General features: G+C 35.1%; 1 protein-coding gene across 1 annotated transcript in view; it reads left to right on the top strand.

Moving 5' to 3' along the window:
• Positions 1–10,351: 10,351 nt before the first annotated feature.
• Positions 10,352–27,923, top strand: part of LOC133860851 (two pore calcium channel protein 1A-like) — a 48,317-nt gene continuing 30,745 nt past the window's right edge. Inside the window, exons 1-9 of the mRNA XM_062296480.1 lie at positions 10,352–10,634; positions 12,394–12,537; positions 12,734–12,841; positions 13,589–13,684; positions 14,874–15,004; positions 17,183–17,243; positions 17,714–17,880; positions 25,355–25,460; positions 25,584–25,661. Of these exons, the coding sequence (XP_062152464.1) occupies positions 10,509–10,634; positions 12,394–12,537; positions 12,734–12,841; positions 13,589–13,684; positions 14,874–15,004; positions 17,183–17,243; positions 17,714–17,880; positions 25,355–25,460; positions 25,584–25,661 (1,017 nt within the window). The 5' untranslated portion in view covers positions 10,352–10,508. The remainder of the gene's footprint in view (positions 10,635–12,393; positions 12,538–12,733; positions 12,842–13,588; positions 13,685–14,873; positions 15,005–17,182; positions 17,244–17,713; positions 17,881–25,354; positions 25,461–25,583; positions 25,662–27,923) is intronic.

Here is a 27,923-nt window from a genome sequence, read left to right on the forward strand (position 1 = left end):
GACAATATCAAAGAAGCGTTCTTGTATAAATCCATCTTTGTCAACAAATATCAAAACAATAGCCATTTATTCTCTCTTAGACTCATCTCTTGCCTCATCAACAATAACGCAAAATTTTGATTTACCAATTTCGTCACGAATTGCATCTCATACCCTCTTTGCCAAGACATATAAAATCTCTTTTTGGACATGATGTAAAGTATATTTAGCATTTTGTGGAGCATTTTCTAAAACAACCTTAGCAACATCCTCATTATAAATGGAGATAAGTTTTATCGATATAAGAAAATTGCCACGATTTAATGAATCGGGACCTTCATCATGACCTCTAAGTGCACATCCTTGAGATATTAAATATCAAATAGAATCGATTGAAGTCTTCAATCACAATCGATTGTTCAATTTTTCTTCTGAAGTTTGCTTATCTATCACCTTATCAATATGTTGAGATTGGTTCTTCAAAGTGTCACAATACTTAACAGCATTATTATGAGGCAAACATGGCCCATTTTCCATATGGATCAAAAAAGCACAATTCGTACCATCATTAACCTTCTTCCAATTACAAAATCCTTCAATAGTAAATGCATTAGCTCCAAACCGTCCCGTTGGCTTTTTACAAAATAGATAACAGGGTAAACATTAAGTAGCATCTTTTGTAGGAGGGTATTCTAACCAAGGAAATATTTTATACCAAGATGATTGAAATTTTCGACGATTTTTTCGTTTTCCTGAAAACGAATATCTAAAACTATTAGAAGGAATGAATCTATATAGACTGTATTTAAGATAAGCATGTCTAATTTCATCATGTTGATTAACAGGATATTCCCACATTTGAGGACGTAACCCTGGATCATGTTGTAGAGTAGAAATGTCAACTAACTTAACTTCTTGAAATTCAATTCTTAGCATCTTAGAAGCAACTTGCTCAGGAGCTGAAGTTTGAAGATTATATATTGAGGAAGACATTTTAGAATTTGAATCAGCGTCTTTTTTTCTTAAAAAATGCATCAATTGTTTTTAACTTGCTCATGTTGTAATCTAAGAGTTTTCGGAAATCTGAAAATTTATTTATCTATTAGTGTTAAGACTTTTCACACTAAACAACTAATGGCCTAATGGCACATACTCTAATGATATTCTAATAAAATTATTAGCATATTCCGATAGCTATTAATCTAACAAATCAACAAACAATGTCTTAATAAAAAGAACAAACAATAACAAATAACGTACTTGAGAGTGGCAAAAATTCTATTGAAACTTGTCACTTGGCCAGTTGGCCCAATCCCAAAGTATAAAGAAAACCTAATAATAAAAAAATGACAATGTTGTTCTAATCAGAATAATAAATAAAAAACTATAATCTACTTTTTGGTCGATCGATCTAAATTTCGATCGATCACTTTTAGAGTCGATCGATCGATTCTTTGCAGAAAAGTAAAATGCAAGAAAAATGCAGAAAAACAAATATGAACAAAATTAAAGAATAAATATGCGAAGGACTATAAGAAATTAAATGTAAGTTCGGTCTAGAGACAGCAGAAAAGCAGTGTTGCTCAAAACAAAAATAGATCGATCTAATATTATATCGATTATTATTTCAATCGATCGACTTTTCTGCAGAAACAGAATTCAACAGAAAACAGACAGAACCGAATTCAAACACTAAAAACAATAAAAACAGTTTTTATACAGAACTAAAAACAGCTTATGGACAGAATCTACAATATGTGCTAAATTAAACTAAATGCAATCCTAAATATCCCATAAACAACCGTTAAAATCTCTGGCAATGGCGCCAAAAATTGATAGTCAACTTGACTACGTGGATTTTATATTTATATGAGTTTACCACTCGCAATAGTACAAATCAATTGTACTATAGTAAGGGTTGTCGAACCATAGAGATTGGGGGGTTGTTTTGCATAACGGGATATTCAAATAGCGTATTCAATCTAACTTTGGAAAAAAAACACAAAGCAAAGTTGTAGAATTGAAGCTACAAAGAGTAAAGTAAAGAAAAACGGAAAATGAAAACAAACTTAAGAGAGACTTAGGGTAATGACTGATGTGTTTTAAAATAAGTACTCGCAAGTGCACGAATCGTTTTGCAATATAGCGTATTGCAAGTGCGAGGTCGATCCCACAGGGAATTGTGTTGCGAAAATTAATCTCTATTCAAACTAATCCTACTTTAACCTAGTTCCAAATTTAGGGGTTTTTTGATAAAAGAAAACATGAACAAAAATAATGAAGATAAAGGGGTCTAGGGTTTCGGAATCCACACTCACCAAATCACAATAACCTAATCTCATGCTCATCACACATATTTTGAGGTTGTCACATATAAATCTTAGGTATGCTCTACATTGCTTCAAAAATCATTTGAAACATTCAATGATTCCGTTCATAGCACAAATCACAAAGAGTACCAATTGAAATCAAAACATCCAATGTATCATTCAATCACAATGGATATCATCATTCAAACCGATAAAACAATGTATTAGTCGAACGACGCACAATGAATATCCAATGTTTTGATAGATCAAACACCAAGCAATCAATTTTAATGAGACTTATTCCACATCATCACTTGTATCCGGAAACCACAAGAGATATCAAAACATCATCTCATAAAAATCGAAGTAGAACAATGAGAAATCAAACCCATAAACTCAAATAGCATGAACAAGCAAGAAACTCGGTTTCTCTTCAATGGTGAGGTTTCATCCTCAACCCCAAACGAAAATATTAGCTACACATGATAAAATAACTACAACTTAAAACATTAACTTAAAAGCATAAAAATCAAAGAGTTGCAAAAGGAAAGAAATAAGCTACAAGAAGAAGAGAAGCAAGAAGTTATGTACAAAGAGGCTCATGCCTCCTCTCTCCTCTTCCTTTGATTTTCAGCCTTGGTCTCCTTTTATAGCCAAGTGGTTTTGTGTGGAATGGGTGAGTGGGTGTATGAGTGGAGAGATGAGTGGTGAGTGTTTTATGGAATGAGTGGTGAGTGTTTTATGGAATGATGTTGAGTGGAAAAAAAAGTGATTAAGAGGCTGAGAATGTGGAGAAAAACGTGTATTGGCTCTAGCTTTGGGGAGACAAGGGATGAAGCAAAAGAAAAATAATAAGAGAGATGGTTCCGGATTTTCGGGATGATCCGACGACTGAAATTCAAACAGTCATATCTTTTTCCACGCATCTCCAAATTGGCTGAAAATTATTGCGTTGGAAAGCTGACATCTTGAACTTCAATTTAGACCTAAGAAACTCCCAAAACGGATATCTTTTGGTCCTGTTATGATCAGTCTAAATGTACTGGTCTGCTGCATCCGAATTTCCTTGTATTTTGCTTGAATTGTATCATTTCTCTCTTATTGTCCTACAAAATATAAAAACACTAAAACTAACCAAAGCATTAGAAAATAACAAAGCTAAAGGTTTAACTAATGTAAATTAAGGGGTCCAAATACACAATATTTGGTACTCATCAATGTTGAGTGGAAAAAAAATGATTAAGTGGCTGAGAATATGGAGAAAAACGTGTATTGGCTCTAGCTTTGGGGAGACAAGGAATGAGGCAAAAGAAAAATAATAAGAGAGATGGTTCCGGATTTTCGGGATGATCCGATGACTGAAATTAAAACAGCCATATCTTTTTCCACGCATCTCCAAATTGGCTGAAACTTGTTGCGTTGGAAAGCTGGCATCTTGAACTTCAATTTAGACCTAAGAAACTCCCAAAACGGATATCGTTTGGTCCTATTATGATCAGTCTAAATGTAGTGGTCTGCTGCATCTGAATTTCCTTGTATTTTGCTTGAATTGTATAATTTCTCTCTTATTGTCCTACAAAATATAAAAACACTAAAACTAACCAAAGCATTAGAAAATAACAAAGCTAAAGGTTTAACTAATATAAATTAAGGGGTCCAAATACACAATATTTGGTACTCATCAATGACCTCATCAAATCCTCAACCAATGAAATGCTTTAATTCTCTACGGATCTTCCTAATATGCATGATATGAGCGCGTAATGGGCGTCAACCATTACGACGACCTCGACATGAAAACACTTTCGTTAAGATGTAATAATAAAGCACCTAGTTTCACATTAAACAACCCCATGTAAATATTAATCTATAATTGAAAAACGTTTACACTACAAAAGGTGTGGGGTGGTTAATGCTCCATAGCTTACTACTCTATAAAACATCCGAATAAGCATACACAATACATGAAAACCCTAATTAGGCCACAATGATAAGGCATTTAGTTTCACACCGATCTATTTCACGTAAAAGTTACTCTACAATTGAAAAATATTTTAGACTACCAAAGGTGTGAAACGACCGGTGCTCCCTAGCATACCCTATAAGATGACTCTAATAAGTAAACACACATCATGTCAAATAGCACCATTGCAAAACACATATTTTCTTTCAAAAACGTTGATTTTACTCAAAAAATCTAAGAAAACTTATAGACAAGTTTAACTCTTTTTCATGAATAAATGGATTGGAATCTTAAAGACAAAACCTTTTAGCATGGGTTTTGCAATCCTTTAGCCCTTCACAATCATCAAACACATCTAGAAAACCCTAAGAACATCTAGAACATCCCATGGTTTTGGAAGAGATTTTGATCAAACCCTAAGGTTGAGTTTAGCTAGACATGAAATAAACTAAATTAAGCATGAAATCAAAAGAAAACAGTAAAGGAATAAGCTAGAAAATTGAAGAACAACAACTATATTAAACTAAGAAAATTCGGATTACACAAGGAATTGAAAAACTAAATTAAAACTTGAAATTGAAAGAAGAATTACAAAGGAATTAAGCTCTCTGGATTTCGGTCCAGAGAGTTGCTTCAAAGGAACTTAAAAAGCAATAAAATTAACTAAGATACACCTGAGAAAATCGAAACCTCCAAAAGATGCATAAACTAAACCTTAATTCTAATTTCATATATATAAAGATTTAAATTACAAAGGGGACATCAAAGATCAATTTTTTGTCGCACAAGATAGTGTCGACATCCTCTATGAACCACTCAAATTGGATTAATGTCATCCACACAAAACATGTCAACATCCGAAGATTTTCTCGAAAAATATCCAGGTTCGATCAATCGACTTTGTGGCTGCATAAATAATCGATTGATCGATTCTAGATCGATCGAATTTATTCGACTGATAATGCGATCGATCGATTTCTTTAATGAAGAAATATTCGATCGATCGATTTGCCTTAGCCGATTCTTCAATTGGCAGGAGCAAATCTTGAACTTCGGAAATGACTAAAATGCCATTGATGTATTTTCAGGTCTAATTCAAGTGTTTTGAATTAGATTTCAACTAAGACCTGAAAAGAAGACATAACATAAAACTACAACAAAACGTTATATATACACAAACTAGGTCTAACAAATGCAAATTAAGGGGTCTTGAATCGAATAATTCAAGACTTATCAGTGTCCTCTACATACCACTTCATCTTCTTCACGTTTCTTACATTCTACCTTTTTTTGTGCATCTTCATCAGGCTCAGGTTCTGGAAGTTTTGGCAAATTCGGATCCAAAACATATGAAATCTTCAATGCCGTGAGCAAAAACATCAACTTATTTTTCCAACGAGTGAAATTCGTCCCATCAAATTTGTCCAATTTCACGAAGTCTTGATTCATCATTTTGAAAGTCGCCATATCAGATTCTGATCCCATTGCGGATTATCACCTTAAAATTGTTAAGAAAAATTGAGCGGAAACAATAATCAGAAAAAATCAATGCGACTTTGAGGCGTATATGAACACTATCTTTAATGTGATAATTGCCCATACTCGAAAGAGTTTGTTGCCGGGTTACAAGCAATTCACTTCTAGGATACATCAAAGTCACCAATTGCAGACAACAATTCTGAAGTTTGTTCTTTAGAGTTTCTCTATCAAAATTGTGTAATTGATTTGAGAGAGCGAGAAAAATGATCATCAAATTCGTAGGAAAAATATATCTATTTATAGATTTTGAATGACATTTATTGAAAAGTTATAACTTTTCAATTGCAGACGGTTACATATATAAATAATAGAGTTAGCAACATTTGACAATATGTTTGCAGTGGTTCAAAGGCACCTCTTTTTAGAGTATGACAATGGTTCGACTCACAGGTGCACCTAATACTAATTTTCTTTTAGTAACTGCCACAACTGAATAAAACCGTTACTTTGGAAAGAAGGAGTTTCGAACCTCTCACCTATAACTCAGTTGAAGAAAACTATGCTACTTGGTCCACTTAGTCACATCATTAATGGAGCAATTTATAAATATTTATAACATATTTAAACCTTGCTTATTTTGTTTACCCTTTTTTCTTTTTCTTTTTTGAAATGATATATATATATATATCCTATGAAGCTTCTTCCCATTGCTCGGAGAGTGCCTCATGTTTTGCAGGTCTGATGTCAGTTTGAGGTGTAGAGGAGGAACGACAGAAGTTGAGAGGCTTGATTTCTTTTTTGCTTTGTGGAGGTTCTCGTGTGTATTCCAGAAAGGGCTTCCATTACATTTCATTTCAATTTCAGCTGGAGGTTACTTTAAAAAAGAAAGAAAGAAAAAAAAAATTTAGCCGGAGGTAAAGGACAATATTATTTCATTCTTCATGGAAGGGTTCATCTTCCCTTCACTAGTGTAATTAGTAATTTTTTTCTTCTCATTTTCAAAGTAATATTTTGGTAGGGGGTGCTCTTGGTTACATGTGCTGAACTTCCCACTTTCCCACAATTCTCCATCTTTTGAAAGATATAGCTCTTCGAATAGTGTCTGTACCGAGTATAGAGCATAGTGTGGTAGTTTGCTGAGATTGTTAGAATATTTGCTTTTCTTTGGTCAGAAATTGAGCTAGCATCGGTTTACTCATTCTTAATCTGTGATCTGGTTTGGCTCACCTTTCTCTTCCTTTTAACCCCAAAGAGTGGCTCAAATGATGAAGGTCTTGAACTTTGGTGATCGCGTGTTGGACGTGCCAAACAATTTTTTGAGGCCACGTCTTGTGGCAAAGTCTTGACTTACCTGATTTGTGTGGTGGTAACATTTAGGGGTGGGTACACGAAGTGGCATAGCCTTGAAGAAATTTCTCATTAAAATAAAAAAAAACCTTTCACTTTAAATTATTTATGAGCTATGAATGGGTCTCTAATAATCTCTACCATCGGATCGTTTTTCATTTTTATTTTTGGGTCGCGGACCATAAGAGCGTGAAGGGAATGCAAATTGACATTTCAATTGCTTGTTCACCTTTTGCAAAGGGCTTTCTGTGGGCCTTGCATAAACTTACATGGTCTCATTCACTATTTTTTTCTTTCACCACTTGCACGAACTTAAGAATACAAAGCAAGTAGACATTGGAGATTAAAGACATTGCTTTTGGAGAGTTATGACCGACAGGATATTGTATTTGTACCCCTTGTGCCTCTTTATGGCGACTGCTTAAGAATAAATCCAAAAATAATATACAAGTTTTGATTCTTTTGAGGGGAAGATATGAGAGAGTTCCTTTTAATAAGATGTTGGAAAGAGATTCGACAATTTTTTATATAATTTGTAAATTTGATACGAACTCAACACGAAATTAAAGGGATAGAGTTGAGGAATCTGGTCAATTTAATTAAACGTGACCTGAACTCGACACGAAACATAATGATATTTAATTTTTGACATGACCTGTGAACTTGACATGAATTGAATACAACATTAGAGAGTTAGAGTTGAAGGGTTTGACCCGTTTGATTAAATGAGTTTAGTTATGGTTGACCTGTATTGTAATAGTCCAGGAAAAAAATACTAGCTACACCTGTGTTATCACTAAAAAATGACTAGTCAATTCAGAACTTCTCTAGAATCCTTTATAAAGCTCAATTTTATTTAGTAATTAGACAATGTAAGACTTAACACTCGTGGCTTTGTTTATACATAACCAACTATATATGGGCTATTCCTCATATTCCCAATGTGTGATCGAGGTATTACAAATTGGACAGAAATTTCCTACAACCCACATATAAAAAGGACACGTGTCTTTTAAACATGTAAGAAACACATGTTTTTTTTATTAATGCTATTAAAAAAATATGTAAAAAGCACATGCTATTTAAATAACATGTGCTTTTCATATGCTAAATGACACATGCCAATCTTATATGTAGGTTGTAAGAAATTTCCTACAAACCGGTTTGTAAGAAATTTCTGTCCTTACAAACTCCCCTCTTAAACCCATGACGTCCTTGTTAGGGCCATGTCATGCGATGCTCAAATACCACATGGCCTGCGCGTTACTAGGTGACTCTGATACCATTTGTAATGACTTAGAAAAAAGCATTAGACACATCTGCGCTATCATTCCAAAATAACTAGTCAATTTAGAGTTTCCCTATAATCCCTTACAGTGAGACTTAACACTTATAACTATCTTTATAAACCATTCACTATACGTGGACTCCTCCTCCTCATCCTAATGTGTGACAACGGTATTACATATATGGTCTTATACCTATGTCTCGATACGCAAACACAAATTATCACCCTTAATTGTAGAGGACGTTAGGGCTTTACAGTACAGATCGACATCTCCAGCAATTTATTAATAATTTGAACAGTATGTCGTGAGAAAACTTATATGGAATTTGCCTGCTCAAATAAAGTTTGAGTTGTCTAATTACTTGATATGACACGTGGCATGCTGTCCAAAATACTAAAATTGTTTTGAGTACAAGGAACCTTGAGAAGGAGCATCCTTGATCTTTAAAGTATTCTACATAAATCTTTATGAATACGATAAGATGGTGAGTGGTGGCGCCGCCCAAGTTCTTGCCGACTCCATCCTCATGGAACGTCTGTAAACGTCCAACGGATGCATCCAGAATCTTCCTCTTCATACTTTCTCAAAAAGGGGAATTCTTTCCATATTTTGGAGAATTAATAGCCTGAGATCATTTCATGAATGAATAGTATGAAATCATCCAATAAAAGATTGTATTAGGATTCTCGTTAAAAAAAAAAAAAAAATCATAATAAAATGAGACCATACCCGGAATACCTTCCTTTATTTGCTTTTTCATTGATAATAAACTAATATTTGTCGACTTGTAATAGTATAAGAGCATTATATGATTTTTTTTTAAAAAATTAAAATATTACAATTTTTTTATTTAATTATAACTACTCACTTTTTTCAAAGCTTTATATCTCATCTTATATTTTAATGGTCATTTTTCACTATTTTATTTAAATATTATTTCTTTTTTAAAGTATCTAGATTTATGTCTTATCCGAGTCAACAAATTTTGTTTTTTTTTTTTTGTTTTTGTTTTTTAAATTTTAATTTTATATATATATATGTATATATATTATCACCCAAATTTACACTCAAGCTTCATTAGGCGAGGTGAATGCTCTAGGGAATGATTTCTCATGCTCTAACGTTTGATTGCACCCAAAGGTTTATGGCTCGTGAGAAATTATATTTTTTCATTTCTTATATATTTTTCGGAAAAGTATATAAATTCTCATCAAATTATCATTCAACTGTCAATATTTTTTAAACTACTAATTGTGTCAATGTTTCTCTTCAAACTACAAAAAAATGTCAATATCCCCTCTAAGACCAATAAAAAGACAAAAATGACTATCAGCTGTTTTGATTAAGACAACAATTTATTTATAAATTTGAAAAAAAAAATTAAAGCCGAAAGACAAAAAAATAAAAACGAAAAAAATTATATTTAAAAAAAAAAAATTAAAAAATTAAAGAAAAAATGATTTTTTTAAAAAAAGAAAATTAAAAAAAAAAAACCAAAAAAGAACAATTTTTTTTTTACAACTGAAAATTATTAAAAAAAAAAACGAATAAAAAAGTTTTATTTTATTTTTTATTTATTTTGTATAACTTTTTGTTATTTTATATTTTTTTTAATAATATATTTTTTAAATTTTATGAAGGATATTGTTATTGACATTTTTTTTGTAGTTTTTAATTTGAGGGGAGACATTGACATAATTGATAGTTTGGGAAGAACATTGACAATTGAATGGTAGTTTTAAAAAAAATATATATACTTTTTTATATATTTTTTGTACAATTTTTTTTTTTTTTAAAAAAAACAACCATTAAATCTATAAGAATTTATTCGTATGAAATGGTCAAAACTTGATGAACGTGCGTCTCGTTATTACCTAGCATTTTTCAAGATGTGTAATTTTAGAGGAGAGTGCATGGACGTAGCCGTGAGGGGTAGCTCATGGGAACGTAAAGCGAAAGGTTCAAAACGTTCACACCTCCCTTAATGACGAGACGTCGAGACTGTAATTTCATTATTCACGCTTTACGTTTCGGGACTCAGATCACCATTTTCCTCTCTCCCGCTCAATCTTGTCTCTTTTTATACGACGTTTTTGCTGAAAGAAAGTGTGATTTGGTTTCTGTTTCTTTGTTCTCTCTGAGATGGAGAAGCCTCTGCTGGGCGGTGAAAGCAGTGGAAGTAAAGGTCGCCGGAGAGAGCACTATAAATACGCTGATGCTATTGCTTATGGTTCGGCTTATCAAAAGGCTGGGGCTCTGGTTGATCTGGTTAGTTCGTTTCTGCATTTCACCTGCAATGTTGTGATCTAATACATAATTCGTAGGAATGTCTGTTCACTTCAAATTTGAATTATGTGCTTTTCGATGACAGTTATGGTGGATTTAGCTGTGGCTTGATGATTTTGGGGTGAATTCAGTAATGGGTTTGTGTATAATATTATATACAGGGTAATGAATGATCTTAGATTCTTAGTGATATTTGTTTAGACTTTTTTGGGTGGGTTTTTTTTTTTTTTTGGGGGGGGGGGGGGGGCGGGTGAATTTCGATGTGATTTGATGATTTCGAATTGAGTTTGGTAATGGGTTTGTGTTTGGTGAAAATATGCAATGTAATGAATGGTTTTAGTGATAGCTGTTTGGCTTATTTTGTTTGTTTTGGATTGGAATTATGGATGCACTGTAATGGATGATCTTAGCGATGGTTGGTCATACTTATTTAGTTTGTTTTGGATGTGAAATTATGGAGAATTGAAATGTGATCTGATGATATTGAATTGAATTTTCTACTTGGTTTGTGTCTCATAGTGTATGCAGTGCAATGAAAGATTTTTCTTACAGTTCATCTAGATTTATTTTGTTTGTCTTGGATGTGGAGTTATAGATAATTTAGATGTATATTGATGATTCTGAAGTGAATTTTGATACAAATTTGTGTTAGAATATATTCAATTTAATGAATGATCTTAGTGATGGTTGATTAGACTGCTTTTTCGTTGTTTTGGATGTGGAATATTATGGGTTTAGCTCTGATTTATTGATTTGAAGTGAGTTTTATAATGGGTTTCTGTTTGATAGTACTAGAATGGCCAGTCGGGTCACCTAATGATTAAATTTTCTGCACTGCTTTTGCTATTTTGTATGTGTATTACAATGAAATATTTGTGATTTGTTAGTTTCTGAATGAATTTCATACTGGGTTACTGTTTAATGACAGTATTGTTTTATAATAGATTATTATTTGATCATATTGACTTGGCAATGTAATAAATGATCTTAGGATATTCAAGATTAATATTGTAAGCAACTGATAGTGGAGGTGGTATATGTATATCTGTTTTTGGTTGACTTGTGTTGGGCTTAAATTTTCAATAGAATGTATCAATCCTCTCATATTTTTCTTGTTTTTATTATGCCATATTTAATAAAATTCTTGTTAATACTGAATTTTAGTATCCGTTCCAACTGGGTTTGTCTTTGGAACTTCGATCTAGGTTTCCATGAAGACAAGTTATATGCAGTTACAAAGAAATATAAGAGAGAGAGAGAGAGGAGATTCATATGGGAATTCAAATTATATTTCTAATATATTTTGATAGAAGGGGTGGTGTATGTATTCTGTTTGACATTTTCAGTTCGATTGCTATGTTTTATTTTTTCATTGTAAAAATATTTTCTTCTCATTTTGTGAGTGGAAATTTGCTTGATTTTCAAAGTTTCTTTTTATTAAGTTTGCTTATATGTAACTAACCCAAAAAAAGTTGTTAATGTATATCTGTTTGTCTTTCCTTTCATCCTTCTGACATTTTCCCTTTTTTTAACCATTGTATTTTATTTGGAAGACTTGTGAATTGTAACTAAAAATGAAATAAATAGAAACTATAATCATGTCTAGTCTGCCTCTATGAACTTCTATATAAAATGTCTGAGATTTATTTCTCATTTCTTCATTAATGTTCTTATTCTCCTTTTTTTTTTTTTTTTTCCAAACAAATAATTACTTGTTATGCTTTGAAAATGCATTCTGCAGGCTGAAGATGGTACTGGTCTACCGGAGGAAATTCTTGATCAATCAAACTTCCAGAATGCTGCAAAGTTATACTTCATATTTATTCGATTTGATTTCGTTTGGTGCCTCACTTACTTTGCATTGATAGTCCTAAATTTCTTAGAGGTTTGTACTTTTTTTTTTTTTTCCTTTAATTTTGGTTGCTATTGTTTTCATTTCCATTCTGTGCATTGCTATAAGGCCTTTAGGCAAAACGAAAAAGAATAGTGGGTAGTGCTGTCAAGGTATTTGTTTATTGTTTATTCTTTTTTTTTTTTTGGGCGGGTATGTGTTTATTCTTAACTTGCTTAACTTTGTGCAGAAACCTTTGTGGTGTACAAACTATTCTACATATTCTTGTGACGATAGGGAGTACTTTTTTCTTGGGGAGTTGCCCTACTTAACTGGTTTAGAGTCTCTCATCTACGAGGTAAGAGTTGTACGTCAGAAAAATTATATATGGCTTGTAGAATATTTATGACATTCGTTGTTATTGTATCAATAAATTTTATTCTTCTACATTCTACTGGAGCTAGTTAAACATGAATGGTGTGTATATATATGCTTTCTGTCCTTGTGTCCAGAAATGCTGTGAATATATTCACTGCGAGTTTTAGTGCACACGCACACACAAGATTTAAGGTATTATGGAAGGCTGGAAGTGCAAATAAAATGAACAAACTGTTTTTAGGAGACTAGGACAAAGTCACTTCTGACAATCCACTTCTGTTAGCATCTGTTCTCTCAACTTGCTATCTTCATATGTCAAGTGGTTAAGTTATAAATTTGACATGATTGGAGTTTGTTGTCCTCCAAAATATGTGGTTCAGACATACATTATCATCACTGTTGGAATATTTTTTTTGATGACGAGGAATCCCTCCAAGTCTGGGCCACTTCGTGTACCCACCCTTGTTAGGTAAACCTTGGACCCATGTAAAGCACTCCCTCCATACGGATTGGGTAATACTCCAGCTTCGTCGGCGGGCTGGCCCCAAAGAATTGTTTGCACCCAAAGAGATTCGAACCTTAGACCTCATGGGACTGCCACAAAGACCAAAACCCTTACCACAAGGGGTTGGCTTATATAATCGTGGTTTTCCACATGTTTCCTTGGTATGATGTATTAGATAGCCAGTCTTTTGCAAGTTGCATAACTTTTTGCTTTCTTATGCAGGGCATAACTCTCATCTTACTTTTGATACATTCTTTCTTTCCAATTTCATACGAAGGGTACCATCTCTATTGGAGAAATCCTCTTAATTGGTTAAAGGTACTTCCCTCCACATTCTTTATCGTGTAGATTTTTTTGAAGTTCCAAAAAGTAAAAAGCTGACAACTCAAGTTATCTGTTTTTTTATTTTTGTACTACCAAGAAGCTTTTTGTTTGTTAGATAGTTTTGTCTATGGCTTCTGCTAGGGATTTAAATTATTGACTCATATGGCTGAGAAGTTCACCAAAGAAAGTAAATCTTTTCATGGGGTTGACCTTTTTACTTATTCATGTCATGTTCTTAGATTATCAACCACTTATCTTTTCATGTTGCTTTAACCAATTTTCTCTTTGGTTGTCAATGCTCCTAGCTCTTGGTGCAATTTTGGGTCACTGACCATGTCCATATTATCTTGACTGACTTAACCTCATCGTTACTTGTATTTCTATTTCCACTTACTCATCTTCATATTCATTCTTATTTTGGTTGCATTTTTTAAATGTACATGGTGCTTCTTGAGTGACCATTTTGCACCTTAACGCACTGTTGTCAAACTTTTTTTGGGTTTCTCTTGTATACTTGGTATGGCCTCTTTTAATAAGATCTTTACTTACAGAAGAAAAAAAAACTCATTTCTTTACTTGATGGTTGATGTTGAACTCATATTAAATGCAATCTGAAAAAAAAAAGGTTAGCAAGTGGATTTATAGAAAGTGTTCCTTTTAGGAGTTGGTTAAATCAAGGTAAAAGTATTGATCATGTAAGACAGCCTGAATGTGCCTTCAGTATATGAAAAATCCGTATGCAGTTGAATTTTTTATGGCTTTGAAAATTGCCTAGGATTCTAAGCTGTGCAGAGATAGAGATGAATAATTTATTGAAAAGGGAATGCGGTTGTGAGTAATGAAATATCCTTTATAGAAAGTAAATGGAGCCTCCTAGAGTGTGTTACCACTGATGTCTGAATTTTAGAAGCTACAGCAGCATCAAGAATAAAAACATCAACAGCATTAATAAAGATGAGCAAAATAAGCAACAGTGTATCTTACAGATTATATGATCTTTCAGTTTAATGTGCAATTCATATGTTCAGTCTTTTGTATGTAAGCTGGAGAAGAGAAAAAATTCTGGTATACAAATGAATGAAAAAAGCCGGCTGACAATATCTGATTTATCTTCTGAAAGTGTAATGTCATGATACTTTCTTCCGCCAGTCTGATTGTAACAGTTCTCTTTTTGGCTTTTCAGGTGACTTGCCTGTTAATTTTGGTAGCTGATATACTGGTTTATGCTCTCTATTTGTCACCAGTGGCCTTTGATTATCTTCCTCTCAGAATTGCACCATATATCAGAGTTGTGCTTTTCATGCTGAACTTTAGGTAATGGGTGATAAAATACAGTTTTCTTTTTCATTTGAACTACCCATGTGTGTGTCTAGAATTTAGACTCAAGGAATCATAGGCATGCACACTGATTGGGCAGATGTTTGTCTTATGAACTTATGCTTTGAAACGTAATAATTGCAGTTAAAACAATAAATCTACAAAATCTCTCTCTCTCTCTCTCTCTCTTTTTCTTTTTCTTTTTTTATTTTTTTTTTATTCCCATGGCAAGAAAAGAAAGAGAGAACAGAATGAAAATGAGAGGAGGATAGAACAATGCAACTTCCGTGTCTATGATACATATATAAGAGAAGAGTGGGAAGAGGAGGGGAGTTAGAGAAGGACAAGAGAAGCTTTTTCAAAACTCTTCATCTTTTATTTATCACTAAGGCTGATTCTATTACACCCAAACTATTAATAGGCTCTAGAAAACCCTAGAACATGTAGGAACCTTGTAGAACTTTTGCTAACCGATATGTTAATATGCTAAGACTCAAATTTCCTTAACCATGAAGGACGTAGCAATCTTTAGTAATGTTAAATCATCAGTTGTCCCAAAAATTTAAACAAATAGGAAATGAAAAATTTAATCATGTAATTAATATTCTAACAGTTCCCCTCCCGTGTAGAACTTTTAGGGTTAATATGCTAAGACTCAAATTTCCTTAACCATGAAGGACGTAGCAATCTTTAGTAATGTTAAATCACCAGTTGTCCCACAAATTTAAACAAATAGGAAATGACAAATTTAATCATGTAATTAATATTCTAACAGTTCTCCTCCTGTGTAGGCTCAAACTCCTCTTCAATTAGTGATGCTTAACATGTGGTTTAATTGAAATGTGATGTAAATAGTAAAGACAAAGTTTGAACTCAGGATCTTTGCTCTGATATCATGTTAAATCACCAGTTGTCTCAAAAGCTTAAGCTAATACGAAATGATGAATTTAATCATTTAATATTAATATTCTAACAAGTAATATACTTCTTAGTTCGTTAGTAACCCGGTAAACTAGCAGGAGTGTCATTTGAAAATAAAAGCACATCATTAAGATTTCTATGAGTCTGCAATTAGTTAAAGGATTTCCCTTCATATGTCTTCGAAAAGTTTGAGTGCTGAGGTAGGGTAATCAAAGAACTTACTTTGTGCTCATGCTCTGCATTTAAAGTGAACCTCAGGTGAATGGATCAGCGTTGTATTTTGTCCAAGGAAGTGCTCTGATTCATTTAAGTCATTGCTGTTCACATGTACAAGTGGATGCATGGGATAACAAATAAAAATTTTCTTCCAATTTGACAGAGTTATAAGAATTTTAGAGAGTTCAATTTGGATCATACAGTTACTATTTATCCTCATAAGTGAGCATTATTGATGTGAGATGATTCTAAACAAATTGCATTTTCCCTGTATCATCATCATGCCCCGTACCTGAACCTTATTATTAGGAAAACCTTATTCAGTTTGGGATATACACAGTATTAAAAGTGTGGGGAAAACAGAATCTTCCCATTTCCCTCAGGAGTGCCCAACTAAAAGTAGGCTACTGATACATGTTCGGAGGCCATAAATTAGGTCTTGATGTGCCAAGGGCCTGAAGATTGATTAAATCACCTGTAAGCCATTCGTGATGATAAAGTTCTGGGGACTAGAACTCGCATAATCACTGTAGATACCTATTCATCGTGATGCACATGCATTCTTAGAGCACTAGTAGCAGTTACCCTATATTGGTTCCCTTCCCTATATTTAGGGAAAATTTCATAAAAAACATCAAAAAACCTCCCACAGCAGATGCCCTATATTTAGATGAGGAGGTTGGGAATGAATAGTGATTCCCAATGTATACATGTCTACTATTCATTCCCTATGTATTATTTTAATATAAAAGAAGAATAATTAATTGATATAGTGAAGAGAGAAAAAGTAGGAAAGAGAGAAAAAGAATAAAATAAGAGTAAAAAAATAATATTTAATTGATATAGGGAAAAGTAAGAGAATCTATTGTGGGGTATTTTTTTATAGGGAAGCAAAAAGTAGTTTTGTTCTTTAAATATAGGGAAAATGGTTGGGAATCTGCTGCTAGTGCTCTTACACTGTACTTTTACTGTTAAACAATTTTATTTTATTTTATTTTTAAACTAGTTTGATGTTTTCTCATTCTACTTTGGTCTTAGGGAATTACGAGCGACCGTCTTCATCCTAGCTGGAATGCTTGGCACATACTTAAATGTCTTGGTATGTATACCATCTTATTATTTTTACCTTTATCTATGCTGTTGTTGAGTTTGCAATCTTTTTTAGTTTCTAAATATTAACAGTATGATGCTTTGCAGAGAAACAAATAATCATACATTCAATGGTATTTAGTCGTCTATAGTTGTGCCAAAATCTTTATTTTTGCGACTGACTGTATGAGTGGTCAATTGCTATTGGCAAGACTTCTATTCCTGTAGTATATTTTTAGAAATCGTAAGCCTTAGCTTGTAATTCTTTAGGAGACTCTTCTTACTCTGTCTCTGTACTTAAGGTTCTCTTTCTTTTAAAATTTCTATAAGAAAAATGTGTCTTTTTTGGCATGTAACTCTAGGGATGGTACACCTTCATTGCATCTGTTCCATTAAATCCATTGTTTAGTTGTGAAAATACATATTACATTATGCTTTTACCTTTTGCGCTTATTGCTGACTGATTTCCTTCAATTGCAGGCTTTAGGGTTTTTGTTTCTTTTGTTTTCCAGTTGGGTAGCCTATGTCATGTTTGAAGATACCGAACAGGGGAAAACAGTATTTACTTCTTATGGAACCACCCTGTATCAGATGTTTGTTCTGTTCACCACATCCAACAATCCAGATGTCTGGATTCCTGCGTACAAGTATGTGGGAGCTTGAAAAGTCATTAAGATGTTTCTTTTTATTTTTTAATCTTTCTAGTGGTGCTCAATTTCTAGCTTGCCACTGGTAAACTGAGAATTGTCCATCTATACAATCTTTCCATGAAAGTATTGCATACTCATTTTGAAGCTGTTGAAACTTTGATTAGGTTCAATTGTACGTGGGTCTTCCATGCAGCACTTTCTGTTTGTGAAAGTGTGACTGTTTGACTTGTGCGGGATCTTTAGCTTTTTAGCACTTCATTAGGATTTCTCAAGTTATCTTGTTTGTAATTTGTTGTGAAACAGGTTTATGGATGGTTGGATTTTTAAAATAGGAATTTGGATATGGAATTGCACATGCAGCTCTGAAGAGCGTTAGTAAGTATTTGTCCCAATAACTCTAAGGGCACGTTCGATACATTGGAACGATGATTCGTTAGGAATAAGAATGAGTATTACTAGGAATCCAAGACGTTGGAACATAATGACCATTCATATTCTTTCATTTGGTGACAACACATGAATGACCAAATTTTCTCACTCGAATTGAATAAAAAATTCCAAAATACCCTAGTTCTAAAAATGATTTCCCCAAAAAACTTTTATTTTTATTTTTTATTTTTTTGGGAACCCAAAAATAATAAAAAAAGTTCATTCCCCATAGGTTGCCTACCGCAGTGGGTGCCTGACCACACCCCATGGGAAATGTTTTTTATTTTTGGGTTCTTAGAGGAGAGTACCAAGGAGGCTATCTCATTGCTGAGAAATTTCTTTTAATCTATTAGTTTAGCATAGGAGTTCAGAAAGGGTTGAGTAGGGAAGGTGCATTGAATGTTATGGAAATCTTGCAAGTGCTTCCATTCTAGAATTGTCTAGTCTAAATAAGTTATTATTTGTAACATCAACTTCGTCATGAATAATAAGTGAGTTGCATGTTTTTTTTGAGTCCCGAGGAGGTGTGTTTTGTGAGTCTTTTTCTCTCACTCTTTGGTTTCCGACGGCGCGTGCAGGCACGTCCCACTTCTTCTTAGAACTTGTGTTTGGTTTATCTAGTCTATAGATTCTCAGGGCTCTGGGTTGTTTGCATGGATGTTATGGGTGAACCTTTTGATTTTTCTGACAAGGTTATGGCTAGGTTTCTATTCGTATTAAGCTCTACGCTATTTTGTGGGTTACTTCGACAACTGTGTTTGCTCTGTTTCCTTTTTGTTGCATGACTATGGGCTTATCTAGGTGGTTCTTTGTGGAAGCGAAATCCTTTGAGTTTGCACTAGAAGAGGGAGTCTCAGTTTACGTTTCTTCGAAAGGAGTAGGGGCTTTATGCGCTCCATTTCCATTGGCAGAGTGATTGTACACTGGTTGTTGGCCACCATGGAGAGTTTGCTCGAAGCAGAGGAATCAATGGAGCTTTTGAAGTCCTACAGAGATGGTTCTGAAGCTTTTTTTTTGGTCCAGAGGTGCGTGAACAACTATGACGGCTTTGTAATCGTCTCGAAATACGTCGGTGGTGGCTGAAAGCGGTGCTGTGGTTTTTCTGGAAGGAGGCGGACGAAGGTATGGTTTGGTTTTGTTTGTGAGTTAAGAAGGTTTGTTGTTTTCTTTCAGACCTCCTTTGGCAACGGCCAGCTAGCTTCATCTTCCCTCTTGAAGGAGCGCCCATTGGTGCCAGGGGTGAAGGTGGAGTGAGCGTCATTTGTGGCTGTTGGTAATAGGTCTTTTGCTGAGGTGTTGGTTGGACAAGGGCATCGTAAGGTGGGTAGTACGGCTCTTAGAGAGGGCCACACCAAGCCTAAAGAACCTGTACCGTAGGTACAACTGGATAACGACCAAGGAGTGTGCATCCATGCATAGAATGCCTGCTTTCCTGCCAAGGGATGGGACATGGTAGTGAGGGACGTCAGTGTGGCCCTCCATGACTTGAGAAAGTTGCTGGTTTATTTGAAAGGGGAAGTAGATCAAGCCATTGCAAAATTAGATGTGGGCTTGGAGTCGTTTGGGTTAGTGGATGTTTTGCAAGAAGTTGTTAGTTTCGAGGTGAGGCCCCACATGCAAGTGAGGGCCCAACACTTTTTTAAGCCTCCTGTTGTAAACCAAAGCCTTTTATCTATGCCCCAGAAGGAACATGTGCTAAATGGTAAAACACACCCGACCTCGCACCAAGTTAGGTCAAGTTTTAAACCCACTTCTCAGTGGATGGCGAAGTCTTGGGTTGGGGCTCTTCTGGGTGCAGACATGAGTTCTGTGGGCACGAGCTCCAGTGGGGTTGGTTCGAGTGCCTCGCCGGTGGCTTCTAAAGCAACTGTCATGCAGTTGAGCGATAAATGGAAGGGAGTTTTGGAGGACGACAGAGTCAACTATGTTGCCGGTGGCACACTGTCTAAGGCATCGCCGGAGGTAGCCCAACTACATTGCTTCGAGCAACCCTCAATTTAAAAATGTGTTGGTGATCTTTTACAGTTGAAGGTCCATAGGAGGTCAGGGCCTGAAGCTAATCCAATCGTGGATGGTAATCTTGTAGGTCTGGGTGGCTTAGTGACAAAAGTGGCGACCTTAACGGCGAATCCTTTCGATGTTCTCAACTTGGACCGCCCTATTGATGAGTAAAACACTTCTCCTATTTCTCCTGATTGGACAATGATGGTAAAATGTGGAAAAAGATCTTGTTGGTGAGTTTTCCGATGGTAATTTTGTAGGTCTTTGGCTTAGTGACAAAAGTGGCAACCTTAACTGCGAATCCTTTCAATGCTCTCAACTTGGACCGCCCTGTTGATGAGGGAAACACTTCTCCTATTTCTCCGGATTGGGAAATGGTGGTAAAATGTGGGAAAAGGATCTCGTTGGTGGGTGTTAAAGCACAAGGACTCTAATCCAAGAGTCCGAGTGTTGAAGGTCTCTTAGATTCAACCGAAGATAAGAGTTTTAGATAATCTTGAGGTTTGAATTGTAAACGGTTAGACTTAGATTAGATTAGGTTTAGATCAAACCTATCTCTAACCGTGTATATCTATTTAGATCATAATAGTTTTAGTAGGATTAATTCTAGCCAAATTAGAGCAAAGGGGAGGGGTTTCTTGGTTTGTCAATGAAGCCTAAATTGTTATTGTGGAATATAAGAGGGTTAAACGACGGGGAGAAACGTCTTAGAGTGAGAAATTTACTTTGAGATTGGAAGATTGGTGTTGCTTAGATTCAAGAGGGGCATCTGGGGGTATATTGCTCATGTGGGATAGAAGGGTGGTGGAGAAAATTGAAGTGTGTGTGGGTGAGTTTTCAGTTGCCGTTTCTTTCAAAAATGTCGTAGATTAATTCTCTTGGGCTTTTGCAGGTGTTTATGGCCCTAACACTGATTGTGATAGGAGGCTTTTATGGGACGAATTGACTAGTTTGATTAGTTGGTAGGACTTACCCTGGGGTATAAGGGAGATTTCAATGTCACTCGTTTTCCCAATGAGAGATCAGGTGAAACCCATTTTTCTCCTGCTATGACGGAGTTTTTAGATTTCATTTTTGAGTATGAGCTCATGGATATTCCTCTTATGGTGGCTCTTTTACATGGTATAGCAACATGGACCCTTCTTTGTGGTCTAGAATTGATAGATTCATTGTTTCTTTTTATTGGGAAGCCTAGTTCCCTGATTTGACTAATTAATGGTTGCCTAGATTGTGCTCGGATCATTTCCCCATCATTATGGATTGCAGAGGCCTTTCTGGAGCTAGAAGATATTTCAAGTTCGAGAGCATGTGGTTAAAATCAGGGGGTTTTGTAGATAGGGTGAAACAATGGTGGTCCTCTTATCACTTTTAGCGTGCTTCAAGTTATATTTTGGCTCGCAAACATCTGGCCTTGAAAGATGATTTAATAGTTTGGAATGAGGAGGTGTTTGACAATGTAGAGAGAGAAAAAGCTTCTTTTGGATAATTTACGAGCTTATGAAGGCTTGGAAGAAGAGAGAGGTTTAAGCGAGGAGAAAACAAGGAAGGGCACAATGATTAATGATTTTGAATGGTCAACTCTTTTGTAAGAGCTGAGTTTGAGGCAAAAATGGAGGTGTTGTGGTTAAGAGAGGGCGACAAGTGCACAAATTTCTTTCATCGAATGGCCAGTTTGAATAGAAGGTAGGCCTGGCAATCTGGGTTGGCATATATGGTCGATCGAACCGCCAACCCGTTAAGGGTTAACCCTAACTCAACCCGTTTAGTTAAGTGTGTCAGACCCTTCACAAAGTGATCAAGTTATCCATTGCGTAGTCCAAGAGGTGCCTAACTCTTGGCATTGTCTAGCGTCCATAGTTTATGGCGATAATTGGACATGACCCATTTAAATAAGCGGGTGACACGATGCAACACGACCTGTTTAACCAGTTTGATAAACAGGTCGTGTTGGGTTGACCCGACCCACATAACAAATTTAATAAACAACAGATTCTGTTGTGTTGACTCTATCACGACATGTTATTTTAAAAATAACTCAAATAAATGAATGACCCGTTATGACCCAACTCGCATAACCCACTTACTTTACTTTTAGGTTTTGTTTTTTTTTTTTTTTGTTTTTTTTTTTTTTTTTTTTTTTTTTTTTTGTTTTTTTTTTGTTTTTTTTTTTTAAATTTTTTATTATTATATTTTAAATTTTTTTTTTTTTTTTTTTTTTTAAAAAAAATCTGATTTTAGTATACGAGTAACCTATATGTTAAGCGAATGGACTCAGGATTGACCCTGTTTATTAAACGGGTTAAATCAGGCCGACCCAAATTGACCTAAACTCGATTATACCAAAACCTAACCTGCTAATTTTGTGTTGGGTTCGAGGGTCGTGTAAAATATTGTCAGCCAGTTTCTTGAGATTAGTCTGTGATCAGAGAACACATTCTGCAGTTCTATGATAATTTGTTTACCGAACAATTTAGTTGGCAGCCAAGGTTGGATGGCCTTATTTTTGATTGGATTGAGGGGGGGAGGAGGCCATTTGATTGGAGAGGCCGTTCGAGGAAGAAGAGGTCTTCATGGTGGTGAAAGCCCTTAATTGTGACAAGGCCTTGGGGCCCGACGGTTTTACTACGGGTTTCTTTCAAGCTTGTTGGGAGGTACTCAAAATAGACATAATGAATGTTTTCCATGATTTGCATGCTTTTTGAGGTATGCTTGAAAAAAGCCTCAATGCCACCTTCATTGCTCTTATACCAAAGAAATCTGAGGCCATTGCCATTAAGAACTTTTGTCGTATTAGCTTAGTGGTTGAAGTTTACAAGATTGTTGCCAAAGTTCTAGCTAACAGGTTCAAATTGGTAATGGAGAAGATCATTTCTAAGCCTCATAATGCTTTCATCAAGGATAGGCAGATTCTTGACTCTGGCCTCATAGCCAACGAGTGCCTTGATAGTAGGATCAGATTTGGGGAACCAAGTGTGTTGTGCAAGTTAGGTCTATGACCATGTCAATTGGGAATTTTTATTGTATTTGTCGAGGAGGTGCGGATTTGGAGAGAAATTGTGTAATTGGATAGTTTTTTTGCATCTCTTCAGTGTCCTTTTTTGTATTGAGGATTCATATGTCTAAATCAGAGTTAGTTCCTGGTGGAATTGTCACTAATGTTGAAGGTATGGCTAGCATCTTGGGTTATAAGGTTTCTTCTTTGCCTATGAAATATCTAGGCCTTCCCTTGGGAGCTTTGTTTAAGGCCAAATCTATTTGGGACGACATTATTGAGAACATAGAACACCGTTTGGTTGGATCGAAGAAGATGTACTTGTCAATGGGGGAGAGAGTTACCTTGATTAAAAGCACTTTATCTAATCTACCTACTTACTTCATGTCTCTTTTTTTCTTCTGGTTGGTGTTGTCAATCACGTAGAGAAGTTGCAGCGGGATTTTTTGTGGGATGGCTTTGGCGAAGAGTTCAAATTCCACTTGGTTAGTTGGATTAAGGTGTGTACTCCAATTTCTAAAGGAGGGTTGTGGGTGCGGAATTTACTTTTGTTTAACCGAGCTCTTTTGGGGAAGTGGCCTTGGTGCTATGCTCATGAGAGAGAGGCCTTATGGAGGGTGGTTTGTGTTCTAATGAGGTCCATGTCGTATGGGGTAGGGCATTGGAAAAATATCAGAAGGGGCTGGAGAGAGTTTTCTAGCCATACTAGATTTGATGTGGGTGACAACTCCAAAATTAGATTCTGGCATGACGTGTGGTGTGGGGATCAAGCCCTCAAGATTGCTTTCTTAGACTAGTTCAGTATGGCCCGATTTAAGGAAGCTTGCATGGTAGACCATTTTGATCTCTCTAGTGTCTCTTTAACTTTCTTAGAGCAGCTCATGATTGGGAGGTGGATCTCTTTACTACGTTCTTCAGTTTGTTGTGTTCCTTAAGATTGAGACGGGGTGGTAAAAAAAGCTTTGTTGGGTACATTTCAAGAGATGGTGGTTTGATGTTAGATCATACTACAATGTACTTGTTTGTCGTGATAGTACTACTTTCCCTTGAAAGAGTATTAAGTGGAATAAGACTCTCTTGAAAGTGGTGTTCTTTGCTTGGCCGGCTTCATTAGGGAAGATCCTCACCATTGACAACCTTAGGAAGGGGCATATTATTGTGGTTAATTGGTGCTGCATGTATAAGAAGAGTAGGGAGTCGGTGGATCACCTTCTGCTTCATTGTGAGATTGCTAGTGCTCTTTGGAATGCTATCTTCAACAGTGTAGAGCTGGCTTGGGTTATGCCTAGTCAAGTGGTAAACTTCTTTGCATTCTGGAGAGGGCAAGTTGGTAGGACTCATTTTGATGCAGTATGAAAGACGATATTGTCATGCCTTATGTTGTGTCTCTAGATGGTAAAAAAATGATCAGAATTTTGAGGATCGTGAGCGGACATTAGTGGAATTAAATGCTTCTTTCTTTAAGGGTGTTTTAAAATAGAATGATCGAGAAAGCTATTTCCAGTGTCCTATGTAGGCTTTTGGAAAGTAGGGAATAGCCAGACTTCTGTGAGTATATATATAACACCCAAGAAAAGTCGCGGATTACAATCTAGCTATCTGATAAGCTCTCTCTCTCTCTCTCTCTCTCCCCCCCGCCCCCCCTCAGGTGTGATATCTTGGTATAAGCTTAAACTTTTATCACTGAGATCTTTGTTTGATTGGCTGTCTGCCTGCATTGGGCAATCTCCTTTTTACTCTTTTTTGGAATTTTTAGACCTTTTTGTTTAGGAACCTTGAGGTGAATCCTGCCATAATCTTTCTGTAATATGCCTGTCCTTTGTCTCTTTAAGAAGTACTTTTAGTGCATTGACATTTCTCTTGAAGTTACTATTGCTTTTACTTTTGTTTTTTTTTTTTTGGTTGCCACATCTTTTGCTTCCTCATGCATTGTTGCTAGAATCATGATATATCTTCACTGATATTTCTGTTTTTGGGAGTCTTGAAATTTCTATTTATGACATATAAAACTTGATCTAATGTTTCATCATTTGTACTGTCTTTTTTAAGGGCTTCGCGATGGTATTGTCTGTTTTTTGTTCTCTATGTGCTATTGGGGGTCTACTTTGTCACCAACTTGATTCTTGCTGTTGTATATGACAGCTTCAAAAGTCAGGTATTGTTTTCTTCATCTTTGAAGCTGCTCTTGTAAGCATGAAAAATAAGATGCAACTATTTTATGTGTTCATCTATTCAATTCAGCTGCTTCCATATTGTTTACTACACCTGTTTGTTGTAGCTTGCCAAACAAGTTTCTAAGATGGACTGTATGAGAAGAAGAATGTTGGAGAAAGCTTTTAATATCATAGATAAACAGGTAAGTGTGGTGGTCACTGACTGGCTAACTCTCCTCTTACCCTTCTGCGACAGTCTTTGATTATATTCTTGATCTGCTCCTCATGAAGGATATAGTTCTCCCTTATAACTGTCATTCAATTTTTCATCTCTAAACTTGGTTTTTACTTTTAGACAACCTTTTGTTAATAGTACTTGTTATATCTTAAAGGACATTTTTGCTTCTAGACTCCAGGGAGAAATGATCTTTCTTAGATACAAGAGAGAAGTACTTTGATCCTATGTCTACAGCTTTAAATAAACCACCGGCATCATAGTGTTCTGGGACGTGGGTTATACGTGATTAATAAACCACTGGCATCATAGTGTTCAGGGGCGTGGGTTATACGTGATTTCTGTAATGTTAATGAGTGGTGTTGGAGAATGATTGGCCCTAAGAACTTAAGCCATTAGGAAGGAATCTCTAGGTCACAAACACATTAATCCTTACATGCATTAACCCGTCAACAGTGAACCAAATGGGTGAGCCTTGCATGTGTAGAACTGAAGCAAATAATTAGAAAGGGATCACCAAGACTCGAACTAAGGACTTCAAGACAACTAGGTTCTAATTCCTTGGAACCATCAGTCTCAAAAGCTTACACTATTGGGAAGTGGGCCAACCATGTTTTACACTCACATACACACTAATGCTGAGGGTGGAATACAAATTTTTCTTTTTTTCGACAGTTTATTCGAACTCTCAATAGCCGCCTCTTACTCTATTGGTATCCTTGCTGGTTCTCTATGTACCTCAACATTTGAGGTTGGGATTTCAAAGCACCATCTGCTCTGTTGGGATAAAGTGTAGATTAAGGATAAGATGAGGGACACATTTAAAGATAATTTATCATATTCAATCAAGATTTATGAAAGCATTGGTATAGAAGAGTATTTTTTATTTTTTTATCAAAGTTGAAGGCAGCAAAAGGGCAAATTGAATGCCCAAGAGACATGAATAGACTAAACGCAGGATAAGATAATTTAGTTGATGGAACTTTGGGAGAGTGTTTCTGAAAAATTTTAGTTAAAACAAAAAGACAGAAGAAAAAATTGGTGTGAATGCCTCCTTGGGAGTGGATATTTCATTATTTATGTTAAAAAGTGTTTCATGGAGTTGTTTTGAGTGATATAGAAAATCTCATATGTTCTTGCTTGGAGAATATTGGAGGTGTTAGAAAAAAGGGCTATTAAGGAAGCAACAAATTATTGTAGCAGATTGGTGCTGCTTGGGTAAGAAGAGTGGGGAAACCGTTGACCACCTTTTACTTCATTGCAAAACAACAAGTGCCTTATGGAACTCTATCTTCGGTTTGTATGGTTTAGCGTGGGTCATGTCTCGTCGGGTGAGAGATCTCTTCCCTTGTTGGAGAGGGCAGTTTGTTAATCTTCAAAGTGAAGCTGTTTGGAAGACGATTCCGCTTTGCTTGATGTAGTGTATTTGGAGAAAAAAAAATGATTGAAGATAGTGAGAGGACAGTGTCGGATTAAAGGCCTTCTTCTTCAACACCCTTTTTCCATTAGATGACTAATGATTGTTTGCATATTTCTAGCTTTCACGACTTTTTGTTTTTAAAATCTTTTTATGGTTTGGTGTTTTTCTTGTATACTTCCTATGTACTTGGGTGCTTTATTTAGTTTTTAATGAAACTAGCTCATAACCCGTGCAATGCGCGGGATTATTAATTATAATTTAATTTTAAAACTTAAAAACATCTCCATTGCACAAAGAACATTGCATGAATATATAAATCACATAAAATTTTACTATCAAAATTACCATAATTTTAGTTTTAATCCATACAAGTTAAAACATTGAAAATATTTCTATGTGTAGTTTAAAATGGAAAGAAGTGTAAAGAAAAAAAAATAGCAAGAGAAAAATCGAGATTCTGATTATCAAAGTATTAATAGTAGGATTAATAGTAGGAATCTCTGATATTATTAGTGTGATACCTATTTTGTTTCAACAAAAATAAAATCCATATTATTCTGAACATTTTTTTTTAAAAAAAAATTGAACAAAATAAACATTTTTTTTAATGAACACAAAATAAAACAAAATCTTTCACTTAACTTTTAATGCAATTAATTAAATCATCTCAAATCAGGTTTATTGCTTAATTAACTCTTTTGTGTTTTGAAAGCATTTCTATTCCTTTTGTGCACAATAATCAAATAAAATTTTGCATTTTTTTGCTTTTAAAAGCAGAATAACACTTCAAAAAAATATGTGAAAATAGAA

The sequence above is a fragment of the Alnus glutinosa genome, chromosome 2, assembly GCF_958979055.1.
Source record: "Alnus glutinosa chromosome 2, dhAlnGlut1.1, whole genome shotgun sequence".
NCBI classification, from domain to species: Eukaryota; Viridiplantae; Streptophyta; class Magnoliopsida; order Fagales; family Betulaceae; genus Alnus; species Alnus glutinosa.